An 18,683-nucleotide genomic window follows, 5' to 3' on the forward strand; every position below is an offset into this window, starting at 1 on the left:
GCAATGGCAGTAATGCAACTCCCTTTTTATTTCTTCCTCTTTTTTAACCGGACCCAACGAATTCCTGGCTGTTTGGAATAAAACCTACATCAGGATTTTTAAACAACTATCTGATCTTTAGGACTATTACAGATTCGTTCATGTTTAATATGTTTGACTCAAAACATTCGTTCAGTTGCGACGACAATGCTCCAAAGCAAAATTTAATGAATCGGTTTCAAATGTCCATTCAAGTCATCGGCAACAAAAGCAACAAATTGTGAGAATTAAATTTACAAAAATAAGTAGTCATTGCAAATCATTTTTATACTCTCTTTTACTTCCAATTTGACTCAGCGCTGACATATTATTGAACTATTATCAGTATTTATAAGATTTATGGCATTCAATACACGCACACCTGCGTGATTAATACTTGATACAAAAATGTAATCAAACACAACTCCATTATATCCCGAATACAATGTACAAAGTTAATTATCGTCGTAGTACATGTATTCTGTGTAAAATAAACTCTGAACATAAGAGCAGGCTTACCTCGAAACGCAATATGCCATTATTTTGAGAATGCAAACAATTTCAGTATGGATAATTACAATTTTCATCTAGTCCCACCGAGATTTCATTTTCAATTCCAATAGATCAAAGTCACTTTGTCTATCCTGAGCAAAATGTTTAGTAAAAGAGGAAAGCCTTTTTATATCGTGTCCTTTTGCCGCGTGCTTCAAACCAGTGTAGCTAAAACATGAGATGTCAGATCTACGAAAATAAATTTTGGTTCAAACACATCTAACACTCCACCCTACAATGAATCTACATCCAAATTGTTGCGGTATATGATATCAATAATGGTTAGGAGAAAAGAAAGAAAGGGTAAAAACAGACATATATACAAACAAACATATTGATGGATTGAATTTGATTGTTAAGAAACTAGCCAGTTGGTACATCAGCAAACTATACATAAGAAAATAAATCACCTCATTGACTGACTAAATAACCATTTGGTTAGATGACAACATGATAAGGTGTTGGAGAAGAAATAAAAAGACAGAGGATTGATCCGAACAAATTAGGGTAGACATAAGTACGATATTTTCAATATCCATGCAAGAGAACGATCGTGTAATTTATTTATCTACCACCATTCCATCCATCTACCCGTGTGTCTGATAAATCCATTCTTTGTTCTGCGCATAAAAGACAACACAAACAACCAGTTCAACACAGTTCTGTTAGGATGAAGTATCAAACTATTTCCACTCTCCCTTTATTTGTTTATTTATTTATGAACATTTCTAAACTCTTTCGAGTTTCTACGTGTTTTCTACCTCCGTATAAAGACGAAATGGCAAGAAATATTTGTGTGGGGTTTTTTTTTTTTTTTTTGTTGATAAATTGGATTGTTCATAGGACTTCTGAATCGATGAAGCTTGAGTCGGGTACCATTGTATAGATCAACAAAGAGCTCATTGATGGTGCCAAATTCCTTAGTACGACTATAAAAGGCATTGTGGATTAACAATAAACAAAACACAGTAAACATTGTTACATATCGTGATTGCACATTAGTCTGGAGCAGTATGTTTGCTCAATTCTGTACACGTGTGGTCTTTGATGAAGGAATGCAAATATGTAGGACTGTTTGGGACTTATTTAATTATTATTTGTATCCGCCACTCATAACGATAATATGGCTTTCTTGTGTCCAAGTAGAGTAGGAAAAAAGACGAAGAAAAAAAGAGGTAAGCATGCTGTTTATGTTACTTAATATATAATACTAAATAAATGTTAGGTTTCTTTTTATGTTATAGTGATTCATCGGTACAACGATCCTTTACTTGTACGAATTTCCGGGTAAAACGAATATCTTGGTTGACACTAAAGATAGTATATTTCCTTACAACGAAAACCTAGAGCGATTCAGGTCAGAAATTATATATTGTGTAGAAGATCTCTCTCTCTCTCTCTCTCTCTCTCTCTCTCTCTCTCGCCATGAGAGTATCCTTTTATATGCTTCAAAAAGAATTGCAATCCCGACATTTACAGTTTTGTCGAAAATGATAAGGTAAGATATGAAAAGGTTAGCGCTAAACTTACTTGAAATTTATCGCGCCAAACGTTTGGATACTACAAATGTTCGTCGTGTTTGGGTTATGAATAATTTGATTGTTTCACATTTCATAATTTTCTGTAACTAACTGCGATATATTACTATTCACATTTATCTGTAACGACCTGCGCTTTATTTTATTTCATAGTTGTTTGAAACGAACTGTAGTATTGCATCTTGTAGTTATCTTTAACGACCTGCACTATATTTGATTTCAGTTATCTTGGTTTCGACCTTCTTTGAACTTTACAACTGGGACCAATGTTAAGGACAAACGATTTTTAGAACAAATATTTTCCTTGCAATTAATAAATGGCCACGACAAAAATATACATATAGTACAATCCATGGTTACACCGCCATTATGAATCCAGACTCTAGTTTTGCCGTTTTCAGTCTATAATTAAATATATTGAACTCGCCTTTTATAGCATTTTAAGTGACGATCGTTTTAATTTACATTGTTTCTTTTTGATAGGGAAAACCTCATATAATAACTATAGTATTTAACTTATTTTTTTTTCTTCGGTATTTCCGTTTTGTAAGAAGAGGTAGTCACAAATTACATCATTTGACTCCGATTGCAATAACAAAAATAAACGATAGTCAATGAAAACAAAAACGCAGTCTTTAAAAATAATTAACCAAATCAAACAGTATCTTAGTAATTCTGTCAATGCATTAAAAAAATATCTCTTAATGTATAAACTTATTTGGATCAAAACTTTTTGTTGTCTACATAATGCTACAGCTGGTCCTGCATATACTACAGACACATCTGCTTATTTATTTTTTCGCCTTCTTGCTTTGAACATAAAATAGGCGAGCGTTGGCCCGATTCTCTGTACGTAACAACCACAAAAACTTAGTAAATTTGAAACCTGTCTGTTTTGTTCACATAATTGATGAGCTATTTCGACAGAATTCAGTAAGATGCAATCTTAACAAAAACGTATATGCCATACGGAGGGAATAATCATTGGAACCTGACATTAAACGTGTTTTTCATGGGGAGTAATGGTCTCCAATAAAGTGCTTACCTTGCAAAGGCACCAATGGTGACGACCGAAGATTCGCGGAATATGGGTTTCAGAATTCTTGCTATGAGTTATTGGACGTAAAGTAATGTCTCGTTGTTGAACATTTAGAGAAAATCGACAAGATTGGAAAGAAAAGCGACGATTTGCTAGATGTTGCAGTCGGACAGCTTGTGCGAAATGTCAGTAGCTGCAAGTATGACAAGACTGGGTAGGGCGCAGCTAAAGGTCCGACTTCCCATTAAAGACCAATTCATCCCCTATGTGCATATTCCAGTCAGTACCCTTCAATTAATTTTTATCATGCCGTCATTAATTTTATTGATTTGAAGGATTTTTTTCCAGCGTATAACAATTCATGGTTTACATATCTAGCTATTGCCCCAGTCCGGTCTCCGTTGGTTCATCCACATTGTTTTTTTTTTTCAGAGCTTTTGACGGGTCGGATTACCGGAAGTGACAGCATTGATACTATGGTTAGGGTGGGGCTTGAGAAAGAAAAGGGTCTGGATCCTGAGTCAAGAATGATAATCCTTCACGACTTCCGATCATTCTCCAAGGGAGAATTAGGGGTCAAGCAGGGCCAATATGTTTTCCTGCTTTATAGAGAAAATGACTGGGCCTATGTAATTACAGTGGACGGAAAAGAGGGGTTTGTCCCTTATGCATACTGTGCAAAAATACATCCACAATCAAAGAATAAGTATGAGAAAGAGATTCAAAAACAGCATGGAGGTAAGAGTACCAAGCAAACTACTCTGAATCAATTAGAAAGCGAAAATGTGAGCTTTGATAATGACTCATCCTTTGGTACGAAAGATTTGTCAGAACAGTCAACCACATTTATGCGTCTCGTAAGCACGTCTTCAGAGTCCGTTCATCCCTTTGTCCAAGAGGCCGTACGTTTTAGAAAGAGGTTCCAGGGGGAATACCTTGTCCTGTATGACTTCGAGGCTATAGATGAAAACGATTTGGGTGTTCATGCAGGTGAACTTGTATCCCTCCTTAATTCAGAGGACCCGCTCTGGTACTGGGTTAAGAATAAAGGCGGCGATGAGGGTTTTGTTCCAGCAGAATATATGTGTAATACAGTCCGACTGAGACAGCAAGGTAATCCAATCACCTATTAATACATTACTATCTGTTCTGGATTTGCACCTCTACGGCTCTGAGTATGTTGGTTGTGTTCCCCAGTTTCCAAGGTTTCTTTCACCGTAAAGACAACATCAAGGTCACGTATTCTTCATAACGTCGATAGTAGGTTATGTAAATTGTTAGCTTTATCTTTTTACAATCAACGCAAATAAAAGTTAAACTAACATATATTAATAACTGACATTTTAATAATTATGAATTATGGCTTGATAGCAGTTTTGTTCTTAGATGGGGATCCAAGATTATAAAATGTTCAGTACACTCCTAACAAGATGCTCAAGTGGACAAGAGATGGTACAATTCTATAATGTCATTCTTACAGCCAGATGCAAAAAAAGTTGCCCAACTAAACTTAAGCAAAGTGACATAAAATAAAATCCACAGCTAATCAGAATCCAGATTATCTCATAAATATGCCAACATTTTGTTGGTAATCAAACTCGTCCAAGATTTTGCTGATAAAAAGCTAAGTTAGTAAGTTTCGTCACTGAAATCTGTCATAAACTAGCTTCTGCGGATCTTGATGTCTCAAATTCACCCCTTTGATCGTCAGTATAATCACTGTTTCTGACATTCAAACGCCTTAACGCAAAACTTTAAATATTGTTTTCGTCTCCGCCAACGTCGTTGGTGGAAAGGTGTATCAAGAAAATTATCCCAGATCGCCTTTAATAATATAAGTGGAGTTCAGTGGCTATTCGTGTAGTTTCAGGTCTTATTAATATAACTTAGTACACCATCTAAATAATGAAATTACAGCCTAGACCAGGGGCCTCAAACTCAAACCATCCTGAGGACCGCACGAGAGCATTTTCGATGGCTCAAGGGCCGCACCACCTTTGTTATCTCTCATGACACCTTGTGACGCCAATCATTTTGCGGGCTACAGGATACGGCTTATCGGGCTGCATGCAGCTCTCCTGCCGAGTGTTTGAGACCCCTGGCCTAGACCATACTTTAAATATGGCCGGATGTCGTTATTTATCCATGTCCGATATCCTATTAACATAAATTCCTATAGAAATCTAGGTAAAAATGTATTTATAAAGAAAGGCATCAGTGCATCTGAGGTTCTTCACCCAGCTGACATCGCCTAAGAGTGAAATGCATGCGCAGTTGGCCAAATATTAGACGTCAGTATGATGCTTTCTTTCGATAACTCTTTCTGAGTCGTTTAATGCAAATGTTAGATAAACAATGGTTTCAACATTTCCCTTTTTTGTATTGTATCGTTTATACATGTGATCGCACGATTTGTCTAATATTCAAAGGCTTTTCCATGAGGCTTTTTATCAATATTAGTTAATTTTGGTTGACATATTTTGTTATTTTTATAAATACTCTACGTTGTTGTTGTTTTTAAGTTTAACGCCATTACCCAGCACATGATAGGCCATACATGACGGTCAGTATATCAGGTGGAGGAAGAACCTGAAAAATCCGGGAAGAACCACCGACCCACGGGATGCTACTGGCAAGCTTTCTCACATAAACACGCCGTCCGAGCCTGAGACTCGAACCTACTCAGACAGAGGTGAGATGTCAGTGATCTGTAAAGGCGAGCGCCTTAGACCACTCGGGTCACATTTGACAGCAGTCTTAATTTGCTTTACATTTGAAAGGCTTTCAATGACTCGTGGTTCAAGTTTGATCAAGTTATTTAGGCAGTGTTTATACACCCATTGTAGTGTAAGCCTTAATGTCATAGCTTTAAAATATCTATTGACAGTAAAAGTAATCAGAGATTCCTCACTGGATTAGAACTGATATACGCCAACAGCTGGTTTATTTTATATATTCACTAGGGTTTAGGTTCCATGGGGAAAATATGGAAGAAAGGTTCCTATCACTTTACTGAACAAAGTTCAAGAGGAGTTGGATAGAATGGAAAAGATGGGTGTTATTTCAAAAGTAGATGATCCCACTGAGTGGTGCATAAGAATGGTTATCGTTCGGAAACAAAACAGTACGGCAAGAATTTGCATGGATCTCACTAAACTCGATGAATCAGTTAAAAGAGAGAACCACCTACTACCATCAGTTGAAGAGTCCCTTGCAAAACTAGCAGTTGCAAAGATTTTCACCAAATTTGATGCAAACTCAGGCTAAAGGCGGATACAAGTGTAAGAAGATTCACGACGCCTTACAACTTTCATTACTCCCTTTGGTAGGTTTGATTTTAATCGCCTTCCATTCGGAATAAATTCCACGTCTGAATTTTTTCAGAAAAAGGATGTCAAAAACTTTAGCGCGACATGGCAGAACACTCTGTCACATGGACGATGTTCTTGTTTATGGGGAAACGCAGAAACAGCATGACGAAAGACTAGAAATGGCCATGAAATCAATGCAAAAGGTCAGTGTCACTTTCAACGCTGAAAAGTGTGAATTTTCGAGATCATCCATTGGGTTTTGGGGGAATGTTATTAATGAAAATGGTTGCCGACCTAATCCGGAAAAAGCCAATGATGTAACTGAAATGGAAACACCGAAATGCATAACAGATATACAACGATTTCTCGGGATGGCAAATCAGCGTGGCAAATTTAGTCTAAATTTGGCAGAGAAATCAAACTCATTACGCGAGCTTTTTAAAGTTAAAACCTCGTGGACTTGGGGTCCAGATCAAGAAAAAGCTTTTAGAGATATCCAGCAAGAAATGACATCCTTGCCAACTTTAGCACATTATGATCCAAATAGAGAAACAGTTGTATCTGCAGATGCATCTTCGTTTTGTCTAAGTGCTGTGCTACGGTATGTCAGGAACCGAGCAACGCTATGCTCAAATAGAAAAAGAAGCTATTGCAATCACTTGGGCATGTGAACGCTTTGACTGGGTCACAATTCAAACTTGAAACGGACTATAAGCCATTATTACCACGAATAAGCACACAAATCTTGGGAGATTTACCCCTTAGAATTCAACGCTTTAGAATGCGTTTGGTAAGATTTAACTTTTGCATAGTTATGTGCTGGCAAAAATCTGTTAACTGTTGATGCTCTATCCAGAGCACCTTTAAGTTATCACTCTGAGAGTGACAGAAATTCAGGCTAAAACTAACGCCTATGTTGATTTCGTTGTTAGTAATTTGCCCGCATCAAAAATTTGACTTGAACAAAAAAAGCCTGAATACCGAAATGATTCGATTCGATTTGCAAACAACTTGTACAATTCTGTGAAAGGGGTGGCCAGAGAAGTCTGCTATTTACGGAAAACTTCAATCGTACTGGCCAGATAAAGGTGAATTCACGATGGTCACATAGTTAAACGCCAAGAACGCGACAAAACGTCAGATTGGTGTAAAAGACTAAGTACTCAGCTAGAACACTTGGTAAAATCTTGCCAAAATTACATCGAAAACTCAAGAGATCGAGCTGAACCAATGATACCAAATGAATTTCCAGGTCGACCTTGGCAAATATTCGCATCAGAATAGTTTGAACAGATTGTTCAAACATATCTCTTGGCGACAGATTATTTTTCACGATACATTGAAATAGCAAAATTGCAAAGAACAGATTCAAAAGCAATTGTCACTCATCTCAAATCAATCTTTGTACGATATGATATACCAGAAGTATCGGTTTCAGATTATGGTCCACAGTATACATCCGCAATACTCAATGAATTTGCAACAAATTTTGGATTCAGGCTTATTACCATCTTCTCTAGCCTAGGTTCCGATAACCCTATCTACACTTTGGTATATCGAGCAGATATTTCTGTGCTTCGAATCTGTGAATATCATTGGATGCGGCGGCAAAGTTGTTCAAATTTGAACACTGTTCCTACGTGATTGAGACAAGGGAAGCACACCACTTGAATGGACTGATAGATAAGTAATTTTCCAGTGTCGGTCCGTGTTTACACAAATACCTTTCACTCAAATACACATGTAATGGTTTCCCTCTGGTACATAGTCATACTTTCGATGTTAAACTTACAAAGTATCCTTTTTAGGTTAATTGCAACCACCGTTTTAGGCGGATGTACAATGCACCACGCTATTTGTTAGTTGTCATTACATACTAAGGGAGGCAACACATGAAATCCAACAAATGCTGCTAGGACAAAGCACCAATATAGCTGTTCGATCCGCCAAGGTGGAGATAGGGTTATCGGAACCTTGGCTATCGAAGTGGTCCAAAATATCCACAGAGCAATGGTCTCCTCGAAAGACTGTTCAAACAATTAAAATAATGCTTAAAAAAAGCAAACGATCCTTATATAGCTCTTTTGACTTATCGCGCAATACCATTACCCAATAGATATAGCTCTGCCGAATTATTAATGGGAAGAAAATTACAAACTGCTATGAAATGGTACCAGAAAACTTACATCCGAAATTGCTAGATTTAATGAAACTGAAGAAATCGGAAAACTTTCAAAAGCAAACTCAAAAGAGACATTATGATCGTCGACATCGCGCCCGAAATATCGAAAAAAAAAATCAGACAGGGAATAAAGTATGGATTAAAGATCATTTTTCTCCAGGCATTATTAAGTCTGAGGCATTTACACCTCGTTCATACATGGTAGTAACTGATGAGGGAGATATACGGTGTAATAAGAGAAATTTAATTCCCATGCCTACCACATTATCGGAGCCTCTCAGGGTGACTGTTTCAAACCCTGATACTTTGTCTGACTCGGATGAAAGCAACGCAGTGCCAACCAGTCAAAACGGATATTTCACGCGTTCGGGAAGATTGTGAAACCGCCTGAGCAACTAAACTTGTAAAAATGAAGCTGAGAATAACCTTTTTAGAAATGTGGTCATAAGATTACATTTCGTTTTAATGTTAACATACTCAGGAGGGGAGATGTAGCGTAAGCCTTAATTTAATTGGCTTTAAAATATCATTTGACAGTAAAAGTATTCAGACATTCTTCACTGGATTAGAACTGATATACACCAACAGCTGATTTTTGTTATATGTTCACTAGGGTTTAAGTTCCATGGGAAAATACTTTCATGGCAGTCTTTTCTCACCTTCCTAACTGTACTGATGTCTTGTATTTAATAAATAGTATAGAATGCCTTCTGCAGTTATTCGTCAATAACAAATAACATTACACCCATTATATCCATCCGTTCGTACGTCTATTTCCTATTTCGTTTCCACACAATAACTCGAGTTCTCCGCCATCTACTGTTAGCAAAAATTCAAATAGCTTTCGTTAATCACAAGGAAAAAAATCTTTTGATTACGGGCTCAATAGGCCAAGAAAGAAAACTGTTTCCACGCATTAATTTGATTTGATACATTGGTCAAACTTTGTAAATGGCTTACATTGGATACTGTGAAGAAACATATTGGTTTTAGAGTTAAAAACTAAAGGCCAAGGCTATATTGACACTCAGTGTTCTTTATACCTACCTTAATCAAGCTTTGGTGTCATGTATAAACGCCCACCCTTAGAGATATGTTTTTTGTTTCACTTTCGAATTCAAATTAGCATATAATGTAGCAGCAGAGAAAATATTGGATTTTTTCATGGGAAATATGGTTTATATCACAATTGTGTACATTATATTTTAAAGATTTGATACTTTTATCGTTTATTTTATATACCTTTTACAAAAGTTGAACACCTTTGTATTTTCTTGTATCTAGTAGCTATGTTTACATATGTTTGGAAGGGTTTATCTTCCCAATTTGTTTTCTTTGTTTAATAAGGGATGGGAAGAATTATTTATCGCTACATTGCTAGCACATAAAACTTATAAATTGCCACCATATGTCCAGTATTATGCCGATATATCCGTAACCCCTTTACACATACATGCATTGACCAAGCATCGTGGATCGCTTTCATTTGAGGCAAGGAAGACACCTATTTATTTTTGGGTTGGCACGTCAAAGGTCACAAGGACTGAACTAAGAAAAAAACTATTTCCACAAAACTACTAAAGTTCTGAGCCAAATGTGTTCATTAAACTTGATAGATGCATTGCATCTTGAGACAAGACGCATTTATTTTGTGCTTAAAAGGTTAAAGGTCAAAGTTAGTACTCAAGAAAAATAGTTTCCATAAAATAATTCAAGTCCTATGCCACAAAGTGTGCTAACACGCTGAGACAAGAAAGGCGACTATCGACTTGGGGCGGGGTAATAGTTCAAAATTCAAGGCTGAAAAATGATAAATGGTTTATGCAACCATGCCGTTTCACCAAAATCCGTGGAGGGCTTTGCACATAAAATAAGGATAAAGCCTACTGATGTTGGTCCCCCATGTCAAAGGCCCAGGTCACTGTCATCTCAAGCAAAATGGCTTTAACATAAAAGCTTTTAGTTCTTGAGCAAGTTTCTCGATCAAACTTTGTGGGTGGGTTGCACTTCGGGTAAGAAAGAAACCAGTCTATTTTGGTGTCTATAGTTAAAAGGTCAAGGGCAAATAGAGTAATAAGTAAATAATGGTTTCTGCACAAAAAAGTGAGTTCAAGACCACATATCCTAACCGATGGTCAAGTCACTGAAAGCGCCAACTGAGAATGGGCCAGCTGCGAGACTGCAACTACTTAACAGCCACCATATTGTTTACATCAAAGTCAACTGTTGACAACAGACTTACCTGGGCAAATAAGTCGGTTTGAATATTTGTTTCTCTGATGTTCTGTTACAGTGATGCAGAGCCGTGATCTTCGAGACAATTACATTTGCTATCTCACTGTTATTATTAGCACACGATTAATGATTGGCCTAGATTGGACATCCATAGACGTCACTGTCCTGTGCCATAAAAATATGGTATCTGCACACCGAACTAAGTGACGTTTGACCATAAATAAATGGTTCCCGTATACACAGCCAGGTGACGTCATCCATAAATATATGGCTTCCGCACTACCAGGGTTAAGTGATTTTTGAGAAAAAGTTGTTAAACGTTGGTCTTTGTTTAGTATTATAAACTGTATTTGATATAAATCTGTATTGCTTGCTCAACAATGATTTTGAACAATTCTGCGACTGTTTCTGTTCTGCAGAACAATTAATTAAAAGTTGTTGTTTTTTTTTTTTGTTTTGTTTTAGTAATGGCAGCCCCATTTACTGGCAGAATGGCACCACATTTAAACAACTGAAAAAGATTTATGCAGGAATTATTTTTTTTAATAAGTAATTTAAAAGGTAGTCCGTATTTTAGTAATGACATCCATATTTGCAGGTGAGTCAGCATTATTGATGCAAATTTTAAAGCCCTTCCTGTTAGCGTGCTTTCTGTTAAATGTGTTTTTTTAATTTTTATAGGGAAAGTTGAATTAAAAAAAAAATAATCATATTTTGTGGCAAATAGGCACTAGTACACTTTAAAGACAATAATGCCAGGATGCTTTCTGTCAAAATGTACAAGTTTCATCACTGTTTTGACAAAAAAATCATATTTCTATTTTTAGTTATAGCAGACAAATTTAAAGGCAAAGTAATATAATTTAAACAAATTTGGAATAATTTCTGTTAAATTTGTTAAAATTCTGCAAAAAAGGCTTTTGAAAACTCAGGGAAGATGAGATATATACATGAAGTAGGTCAAAATGTATTGTAAACATCTTTTATGACTTGCCAATTCTTATGTTTCCATTGCAGAAGCTGCCATCTCTGCTTATAAGGGGAAATTAAGAAATAAAGATAATCCTAAAATGGATCCAGGCAATCTCATACCCAACACAAAATACTGGAATGGACCTTCTTTAGATTATCCCATCTCGCCCCACAAAAAGCAAGACACTGACTGGAAAACAATTCCAGCATATACAAATGTCCAGAGTCAAAATGGTTCTCATGCATCTAAATCTGGGGTCACAATTGAAATTACAGCAAAACTTAATTCAGCGCCAAATTATGATGATTTCCAAAGGCATCAAAAATATTCTGCAGAGAAGGGATCCAAGCCGGAGGTGTGTGAATATGTCTGTCTGCATGACTATGTGGCAAAGGCACAAGATGACCTTACTGTAACAAGAGGGGACCTTGTGTACGTCATCAAAGATCAGAATAGGGAAGACTGGTACTGGTGCTATTCTATGAAGTCTCAAAGATATGGTTATATTCCAAAATCTTATCTCAGAAGTACAAATAAAACATTTTTTTGATATTAGTTGTCTTTTTTTACGTATTCAAACACCAGTCTACTCACAAGTTCGACAATAACTAACAGACTACTCAATAAAATTAGTCGTGATTGTGTTACTTTTTAACAAAATTCAAGTAAAAGTCTAAATGTTATTAATTAACCAAAAGTATGTTTGTGTAAACACTTGGCTCGGTAGGTGTGAGGGGTCAAATATATGTCAATCTACGAAAAGCACATTAGTCTGAGCCAGAGAACAGTTAATTAGATTTATGAAGACACGCGCTTGTTAAATCACTATACTGCAGTGATTCCAAATGTCTGGTTGTAGTGGTAGAGATTTTTAAATTAAGCATTCGTTTACTTAACTGCAAGATGGACTATTAGGGACACGGCTAACTTCGATTTCGTAGTGGTACTGTCAAACTTGGAAACCGTAAGTAAAAAAAAAAAAACTGGAAGGTCAAGTTGACTCCAATTTTGGCACCTAGATAAAAGGCAGTAAAAATATTTCATCCTGATTGGTTACGCTGAACAGGGACGTGTTTCCCACACGAAATGTCCTAGCTGTCAATATTCCCCCACCCCACCCCATCGAAAAATCTAATTAGTCTAAGCTTTGCTGCAAGAGTAAAGGTACAGGGGACTCGGAGAGTCAGTTTGGAAGAAATTCTCTCGTGAAACATTTGTACAAATGACCGGATGTCTGGAAGGTTGACGGACACAATTTTGGCGGTAGAAGCGATAAACGCTTAGCACAAAAGGTATTTGCGTCGATTTCATGAAATTCGTTGATACCTATCTTTGTTTGAATTATTTGATAATATTTGCATGAATTTATTAGTTAAATTCATAGATGAATTCTCTTGATATAAGTATAACTGTGTTGATATATATATATATATATATATATATATATATATATATATATATATATATATATATATATATGAATTCGTACAATAATCTTCTTTATATAAGGTTATCTAATTGTTTGAATTAGTCTTGTTTTTTTGGGAATTAGGTTCTAAGAATTTCATGTATTACTTTAGTTACTATGAATTACGAGAAGCCGTGTGAATTCACCAATCTTATTAATTTCATGTATGCTAAAGACTTAAATGTGTGTATTCGCTGAACATAAGGTACTTAAGCCAGGTAGTGTAAATGAGACGAGAGCGGAACTTCTAAGTCTTGTGTTAAGACGAAGTGATGAATTAGCCATTAGGAAGTACATTAATCTTAGGAAACTAGGTTTGTTTTGGTCTGCCATGCTTGGTCCGATTAAATAAAATTTGGTATCTCTTCCAATACCGATAGTAAGATCTGATAACGAGAGGGGAGTAATGTTCTATTCCCAGTAGAATAAAAGACACAGAATTTAGGTTGGTTCTCTGTTTATTTTAAAAGGGTAAAATAGCTCTTCAGACATATTACTAGAAGTATCCGTAGATGTACCTACACATTGACGTATCCACGTATCTGTGTATCTACATGCTTACATATCCACCTACCCACACAAAGTTTGAAGGCCGAAACGAGACAATAGGGAGGTTGGGAGAGAAAAAGAAAGAAAAAGGCGAAAGGACAGAGAACAGCTATAGTGAAATTGGAGTGAACCAGATATAAGCAGATCATGCAATTGTAAAACGCAACGACTTCGATTGTTCACTTGATCGTATGATGAACAAATTCTATCAGTAAAACAGATTGGCTATTTTTTTATAAATACATATTTGTGTTTTGAGATTCAGTGAAAGATTTATTCCCAAAAATAAGTTTATCTTCCTAATGTACTGTCTTATCACCATTGTTTACGTAATTGATTAAATTTGGATTTCTATGTACGGGGGGCTAGAGTTGTTCTGTTCTTTATATCTACTCAGATCTCTATTTATACTACCTATAAGTTTATTTGATCCGGGCAATAACACCAAAGGCGATCATCTCCTAGATAACGAGAACCGAATAAAGCGGACACCCTGAAAGAAGGTACAATCTGCCAATCAACCCACATCCTTTACAAAGAGTGGGGGCGTTTTACAGTGGGGTAATCCAAGGATCACTGATTAGATAACCACCCAGACCAATCAAGGTTGATTATGTCACCGAGTCCTTGGGAAAGGCACTTACATCCCATTTTCTCTGCAATATAAAGCCCAATATTATGCTCAGTTATCATGGAAACAAATCATTGATCCATACACCTATAGGGATATTACTGTTACATTTCTTTACACAGGATTATTGGGTGATATTAACAGAGAAGTCGGCTTTTCAGTATTAAGATATGGCAGTATGTTGGCGAGTACAAGAGCGTGTAGCTTGAACAGTTACAGGGCTCAAAAGCTGGTTTACTTTAGGTTGTTCTTGTTTATGGTGCAACGCAGAAACAGCATGACGAAAGAAATGGTCATGAAATCCATGTAAATGTGAATTTTCTAGATCATCCCTTGTTTTTTTGGGTATGTTGTTGACGAAAATGGTTGCCAACCTGACCCGGAAAAAGTCAAGGCTGTAACTGAAATGGAAACACCAAAATGCGTAACAGATATACAACGATTTCTTGGGATGGCAAATCAGTTTGGCAAATTTAGTCCAAATTTGGCAGAGAAATCAAGCATAAAAACAGCATTAGTTCAACAAATAGCCCACTTCACTGTGTCACTAACACATGCCATGCCCTGGTTACCAGCCTCCATATCAATGTTTAAACTGAATTGTAGTGATTGGTTGTTGTTTTTGTGGGGTTCAAAACCATTTGTCAGCACACAATAGGCTATACATGGCAACCAATATTTATGGTGGAGGAAGAACCCGGGAAAACCCAGGAAAGAACTACCGACCCACGAGAAGCTACTGGCAAGCTTTCTCACATATCCACATTGGCCAAAATCCGAGACTCAAACCCACGCAGACAGAGGTGAGATGGCAGTGATCCGTAACAGACAGTGCTTTAGACTACTTGGCTGTAGTGACTGGAATAATCTTGCTTTTTAATTACCTTAAAATATAACATTACAAACTATGTAAATATTCTGCAAATAAACTGAAAGCCTAAATATATTCTTTTATTCACTAAGTTTCATTCCAATAAAAAAATCAAGTTTGTACAAATTTCTTTTAAATCAGGATTTTTGCCACCCTGACCAAAACAGGAAAACTGAGGAAAGGCAGTATATATTGCATCATAATTAACAAAACACAACTTAAACACTTTTTAAAATGTTGATAACCCTACAATAATAATGCAATATATATGGATTTTAAAGTGATCTGTTTACTTCAAAAGATCTTAATGTGGACAAATCCAATTTGTTTCCAGTCATATGGAGAAATTTTCCTGTGAGTGCAATGGACTGATTGTATTCTGAAAGCTAAAGACTATTTATACTGTAATATATCGTTATATATTTATTGTTATGTGTCCCACTTCTACCACGAAGGTCTCTTGTACAATATAGATCTTTTATTTTAAAACTTGACCCAATTTGCTGAAGGCAATTTTGAATTGCCATTTTCATCTGTAATTTGTCACAACATAAGATAATGCCAGCCTATCAGGAGTAAATACAATTTGCAGGCAGTCAATTAATCTCATTCAACCAGTTATGAGGTTCAATGAGCTCTCCGCCATACAAGGATCTGGTAAAATGTTTCACTGATCATAGCAGTAATACTGAGAGAAGGTTCTTTTGTCAAACTTAATGCAAGTGAAACTAGAAACTACAAATAATTACAATCTTTTATGTCTCAGAACTTATCAAGGCAAATTTACTGTGATCATACAAGCCAACACTCTATTGTAAGCCTAAAGGATATAATTAAATTTGTTTCAAACTGACTCTGATGCTGAAGCACGTCTCAATCAGCCACTGAAACTGATAATGTTTATACTATTAGAAACCAGCCAATCAATCATATCCCTTATTCATCTTTGCTACAACATATTACACAAGGGATAGCTTCATATAAAGCCAGCTGTTAAACATTTAATGTTTTCAACATATTGACGAGTACATGAGGATGTAGCATGAACAGTTACTGGGATTAATGACCGATTTATTTATGTTGCTATGGATACCAAATGGCTCTTACGGTAATTATGAATAAGAAATAAAACCAATTCCTGACAAAACATTACGAATAGCCAAAACAGAACATAATGCAGCATAATCTACTTTTTCAGTACTGTAGGCAATTTGGTTTAAATATGTCGGTGACTTTACAATTATATGACTTTGAAAGTGATCTATATTTACTCCAATATGATCCTAACATGTAAAATCTAATTTGTGTGCTAATATCATCACCCTGTGTACAGAAGTTGTCTCATGAGCGAAATGGACTTGGATTACATTTTGAAAGCTAAATACAATTTGCCCTACATACTTGCTTACTGGATTACATTTTGAAAGCTAAATACAATTTGCCCTATATACTTGCTTACTGGATTACATTTTGAAAGCTAAATACTATTTGCTATATATACTTGCTTACTGGATTACATTTTGAAAGCTAAATACTATTTGCTATATATACTTGTTTACTGGATTACATTTTGAAAGCTGAAGACTATATGCCATATATACTTGCTTACTGGATTACATTTTGAAAGCTAAGGACTATGTGCTATATATACTTGTTTACTGGATTACATTTTGAAAGCTAAGAACTATTTGCCATATATACTTGCTTACTGGATTACATTTTGAAAGCTAAATACTATATGCCATATATACTTGCTTACTGGATTACATTTTGAAAGCTAAGGACTATTTGCTATATATACTTGTTTACTGGATTACATTTTGAAAGCTAAGGACTATTTGCTATATACTGGATTACATTTTGAAAGCTAAAGACTATATGCCATATATACTTGCTTACTGGATTACATTTTGAAAGCTAAATACTATCTGCCATATATACTTGCTTACTGGATTACATTTTGAAAGCTAAGGATTATTTGCTATATATACTTGTTTACTGGATTACATTTTGAAAGCTAAGGACTATTTGCCATATATACTTGCTTACTGGATTACATTTTGAAAGCTAAATACTATATGCCATATATACTTGCTTACTGGATTACATTTTGAAAGCTAAGGACTATTTGCTATATATACTTGTTTACTGGATTACATTTTGAAAGCTAAGGACTATTTGCCCTATATACTTACTTACTGGATTACATTTTGAAAGCTAAATACAATTTGTCATATATACTTGCTTACTGGATTACATTTTGAAAGCTAAATACTATTTGCTATATATACTTGCTTACTGGATTACATTTTGAAAGCTAAATACTATTTGCTATATATACTTGTTTACTGGATTACATTTTGAAAGCTGAAGACTATATGCCATATATACTTGCTTACTGGATTACATTTTGAAAGCTAAGGACTATTTGCTATATATACTTGTTTACTGGATTACATTTTGAAAGCTAAGGACTATTTGCTATATATACTTGCTTACTGGATTACATTTTGAAAGCTAAATACTATATGCCATATATACTTGCTTACTGGATTACATTTTGAAAGCTAAGGACTATTTGCTATATATACTTGTTTACTGGATTACATTTTGAAAGCTAAGGACTATTTGCTATATATACTTGTTTACTGGATTACATTTTGAAAGCTAAAGACTATATGCCATATATACTTGCTTACTGGATTACATTTTGAAAGCTAAATACTATTTGCCATATATACTTACTTACTAGATTACATTTTGAAAGCTAAGGACTATTTGCTATATATACTTGTTTACTGGATTACATTTTGAAAGCTAAGGACTATTTGCCATATATACTTGCTTACTGGATTACATTTTGAAAGCTAAATACTATATGCCATATATACTTGCTTACTGGATTACATTTTGAAAGCTAAGGACTATTTGCTATATATACTTGTTTACTGGATTACATTTTGAAAGCTAAGGACTATTTGCCCTATATACTTACTTACTGGATTACATTTTGAAAGCTAAATACAATTTGTCATATATACTTGCTTACTGGATTACATTTTGAAAGCTAAATACTATTTGCTATATATACTTGCTTACTGGATTACATTTTGAAAGCTAAATACTATTTGCTATATATACTTGTTTACTGGATTACATTTTGAAAGCTGAAGACTATATGCCATATATACTTGCTTACTGGATTACATTTTGAAAGCTAAGGACTATTTGCTATATATACTTGTTTACTGGATTACATTTTGAAAGCTAAGGACTATTTGCTATATATACTTGCTTACTGGATTACATTTTGAAA

At 35.4% G+C, this 18,683-nt stretch overlaps 1 protein-coding gene across 1 annotated transcript; it reads left to right on the plus strand.

Moving 5' to 3' along the window:
- Nucleotides 1-1,591: 1,591 nt before the first annotated feature.
- Nucleotides 1,592-13,102, plus strand: LOC149773621 (SH3 domain-containing protein Dlish-like). The gene is made up of 3 exons (XM_089946326.1): nt 1,592-1,745; nt 3,580-4,260; nt 11,893-13,102. Exons 1-3 carry the CDS (start codon nt 1,694-1,696, stop codon nt 12,396-12,398), a joined length of 1,239 nt encoding a protein of 412 aa, XP_089802452.1. The 5' UTR covers nt 1,592-1,693; the 3' UTR covers nt 12,399-13,102.
- The last annotated feature ends 5,581 nt before the right edge of the window (nt 13,103-18,683 follow it).

The sequence above is a fragment of the Sinohyriopsis cumingii genome, unplaced genomic scaffold, assembly GCF_028554795.1.
Source record: "Sinohyriopsis cumingii isolate HCF-2022 unplaced genomic scaffold, ASM2855479v2 utg000624l, whole genome shotgun sequence".
NCBI classification, from domain to species: domain Eukaryota; kingdom Metazoa; phylum Mollusca; class Bivalvia; order Unionida; family Unionidae; genus Sinohyriopsis; species Sinohyriopsis cumingii.

What these genes read in the sequence shown, in the direction of transcription:
- LOC149773621 (XM_089946326.1), top strand. Translation starts at nt 1,694, where the DNA reads ATGGCTTTCTTGTGTCCAAGTAGAGTAGGAAAAAAGACGAAGAAAAAA. An exon ending in AAAGACGAAGAAAAAAAGAG is followed by an intron (nt 1,746 to 3,579) that starts GTAAGCATGCTG and finishes TTTTTTTTTCAG; the next exon opens with AGCTTTTGACGGGTCGGATT. An exon ending in AGTCCGACTGAGACAGCAAG is followed by an intron (nt 4,261 to 11,892) that starts GTAATCCAATCA and finishes TTTCCATTGCAG; the next exon opens with AAGCTGCCATCTCTGCTTAT.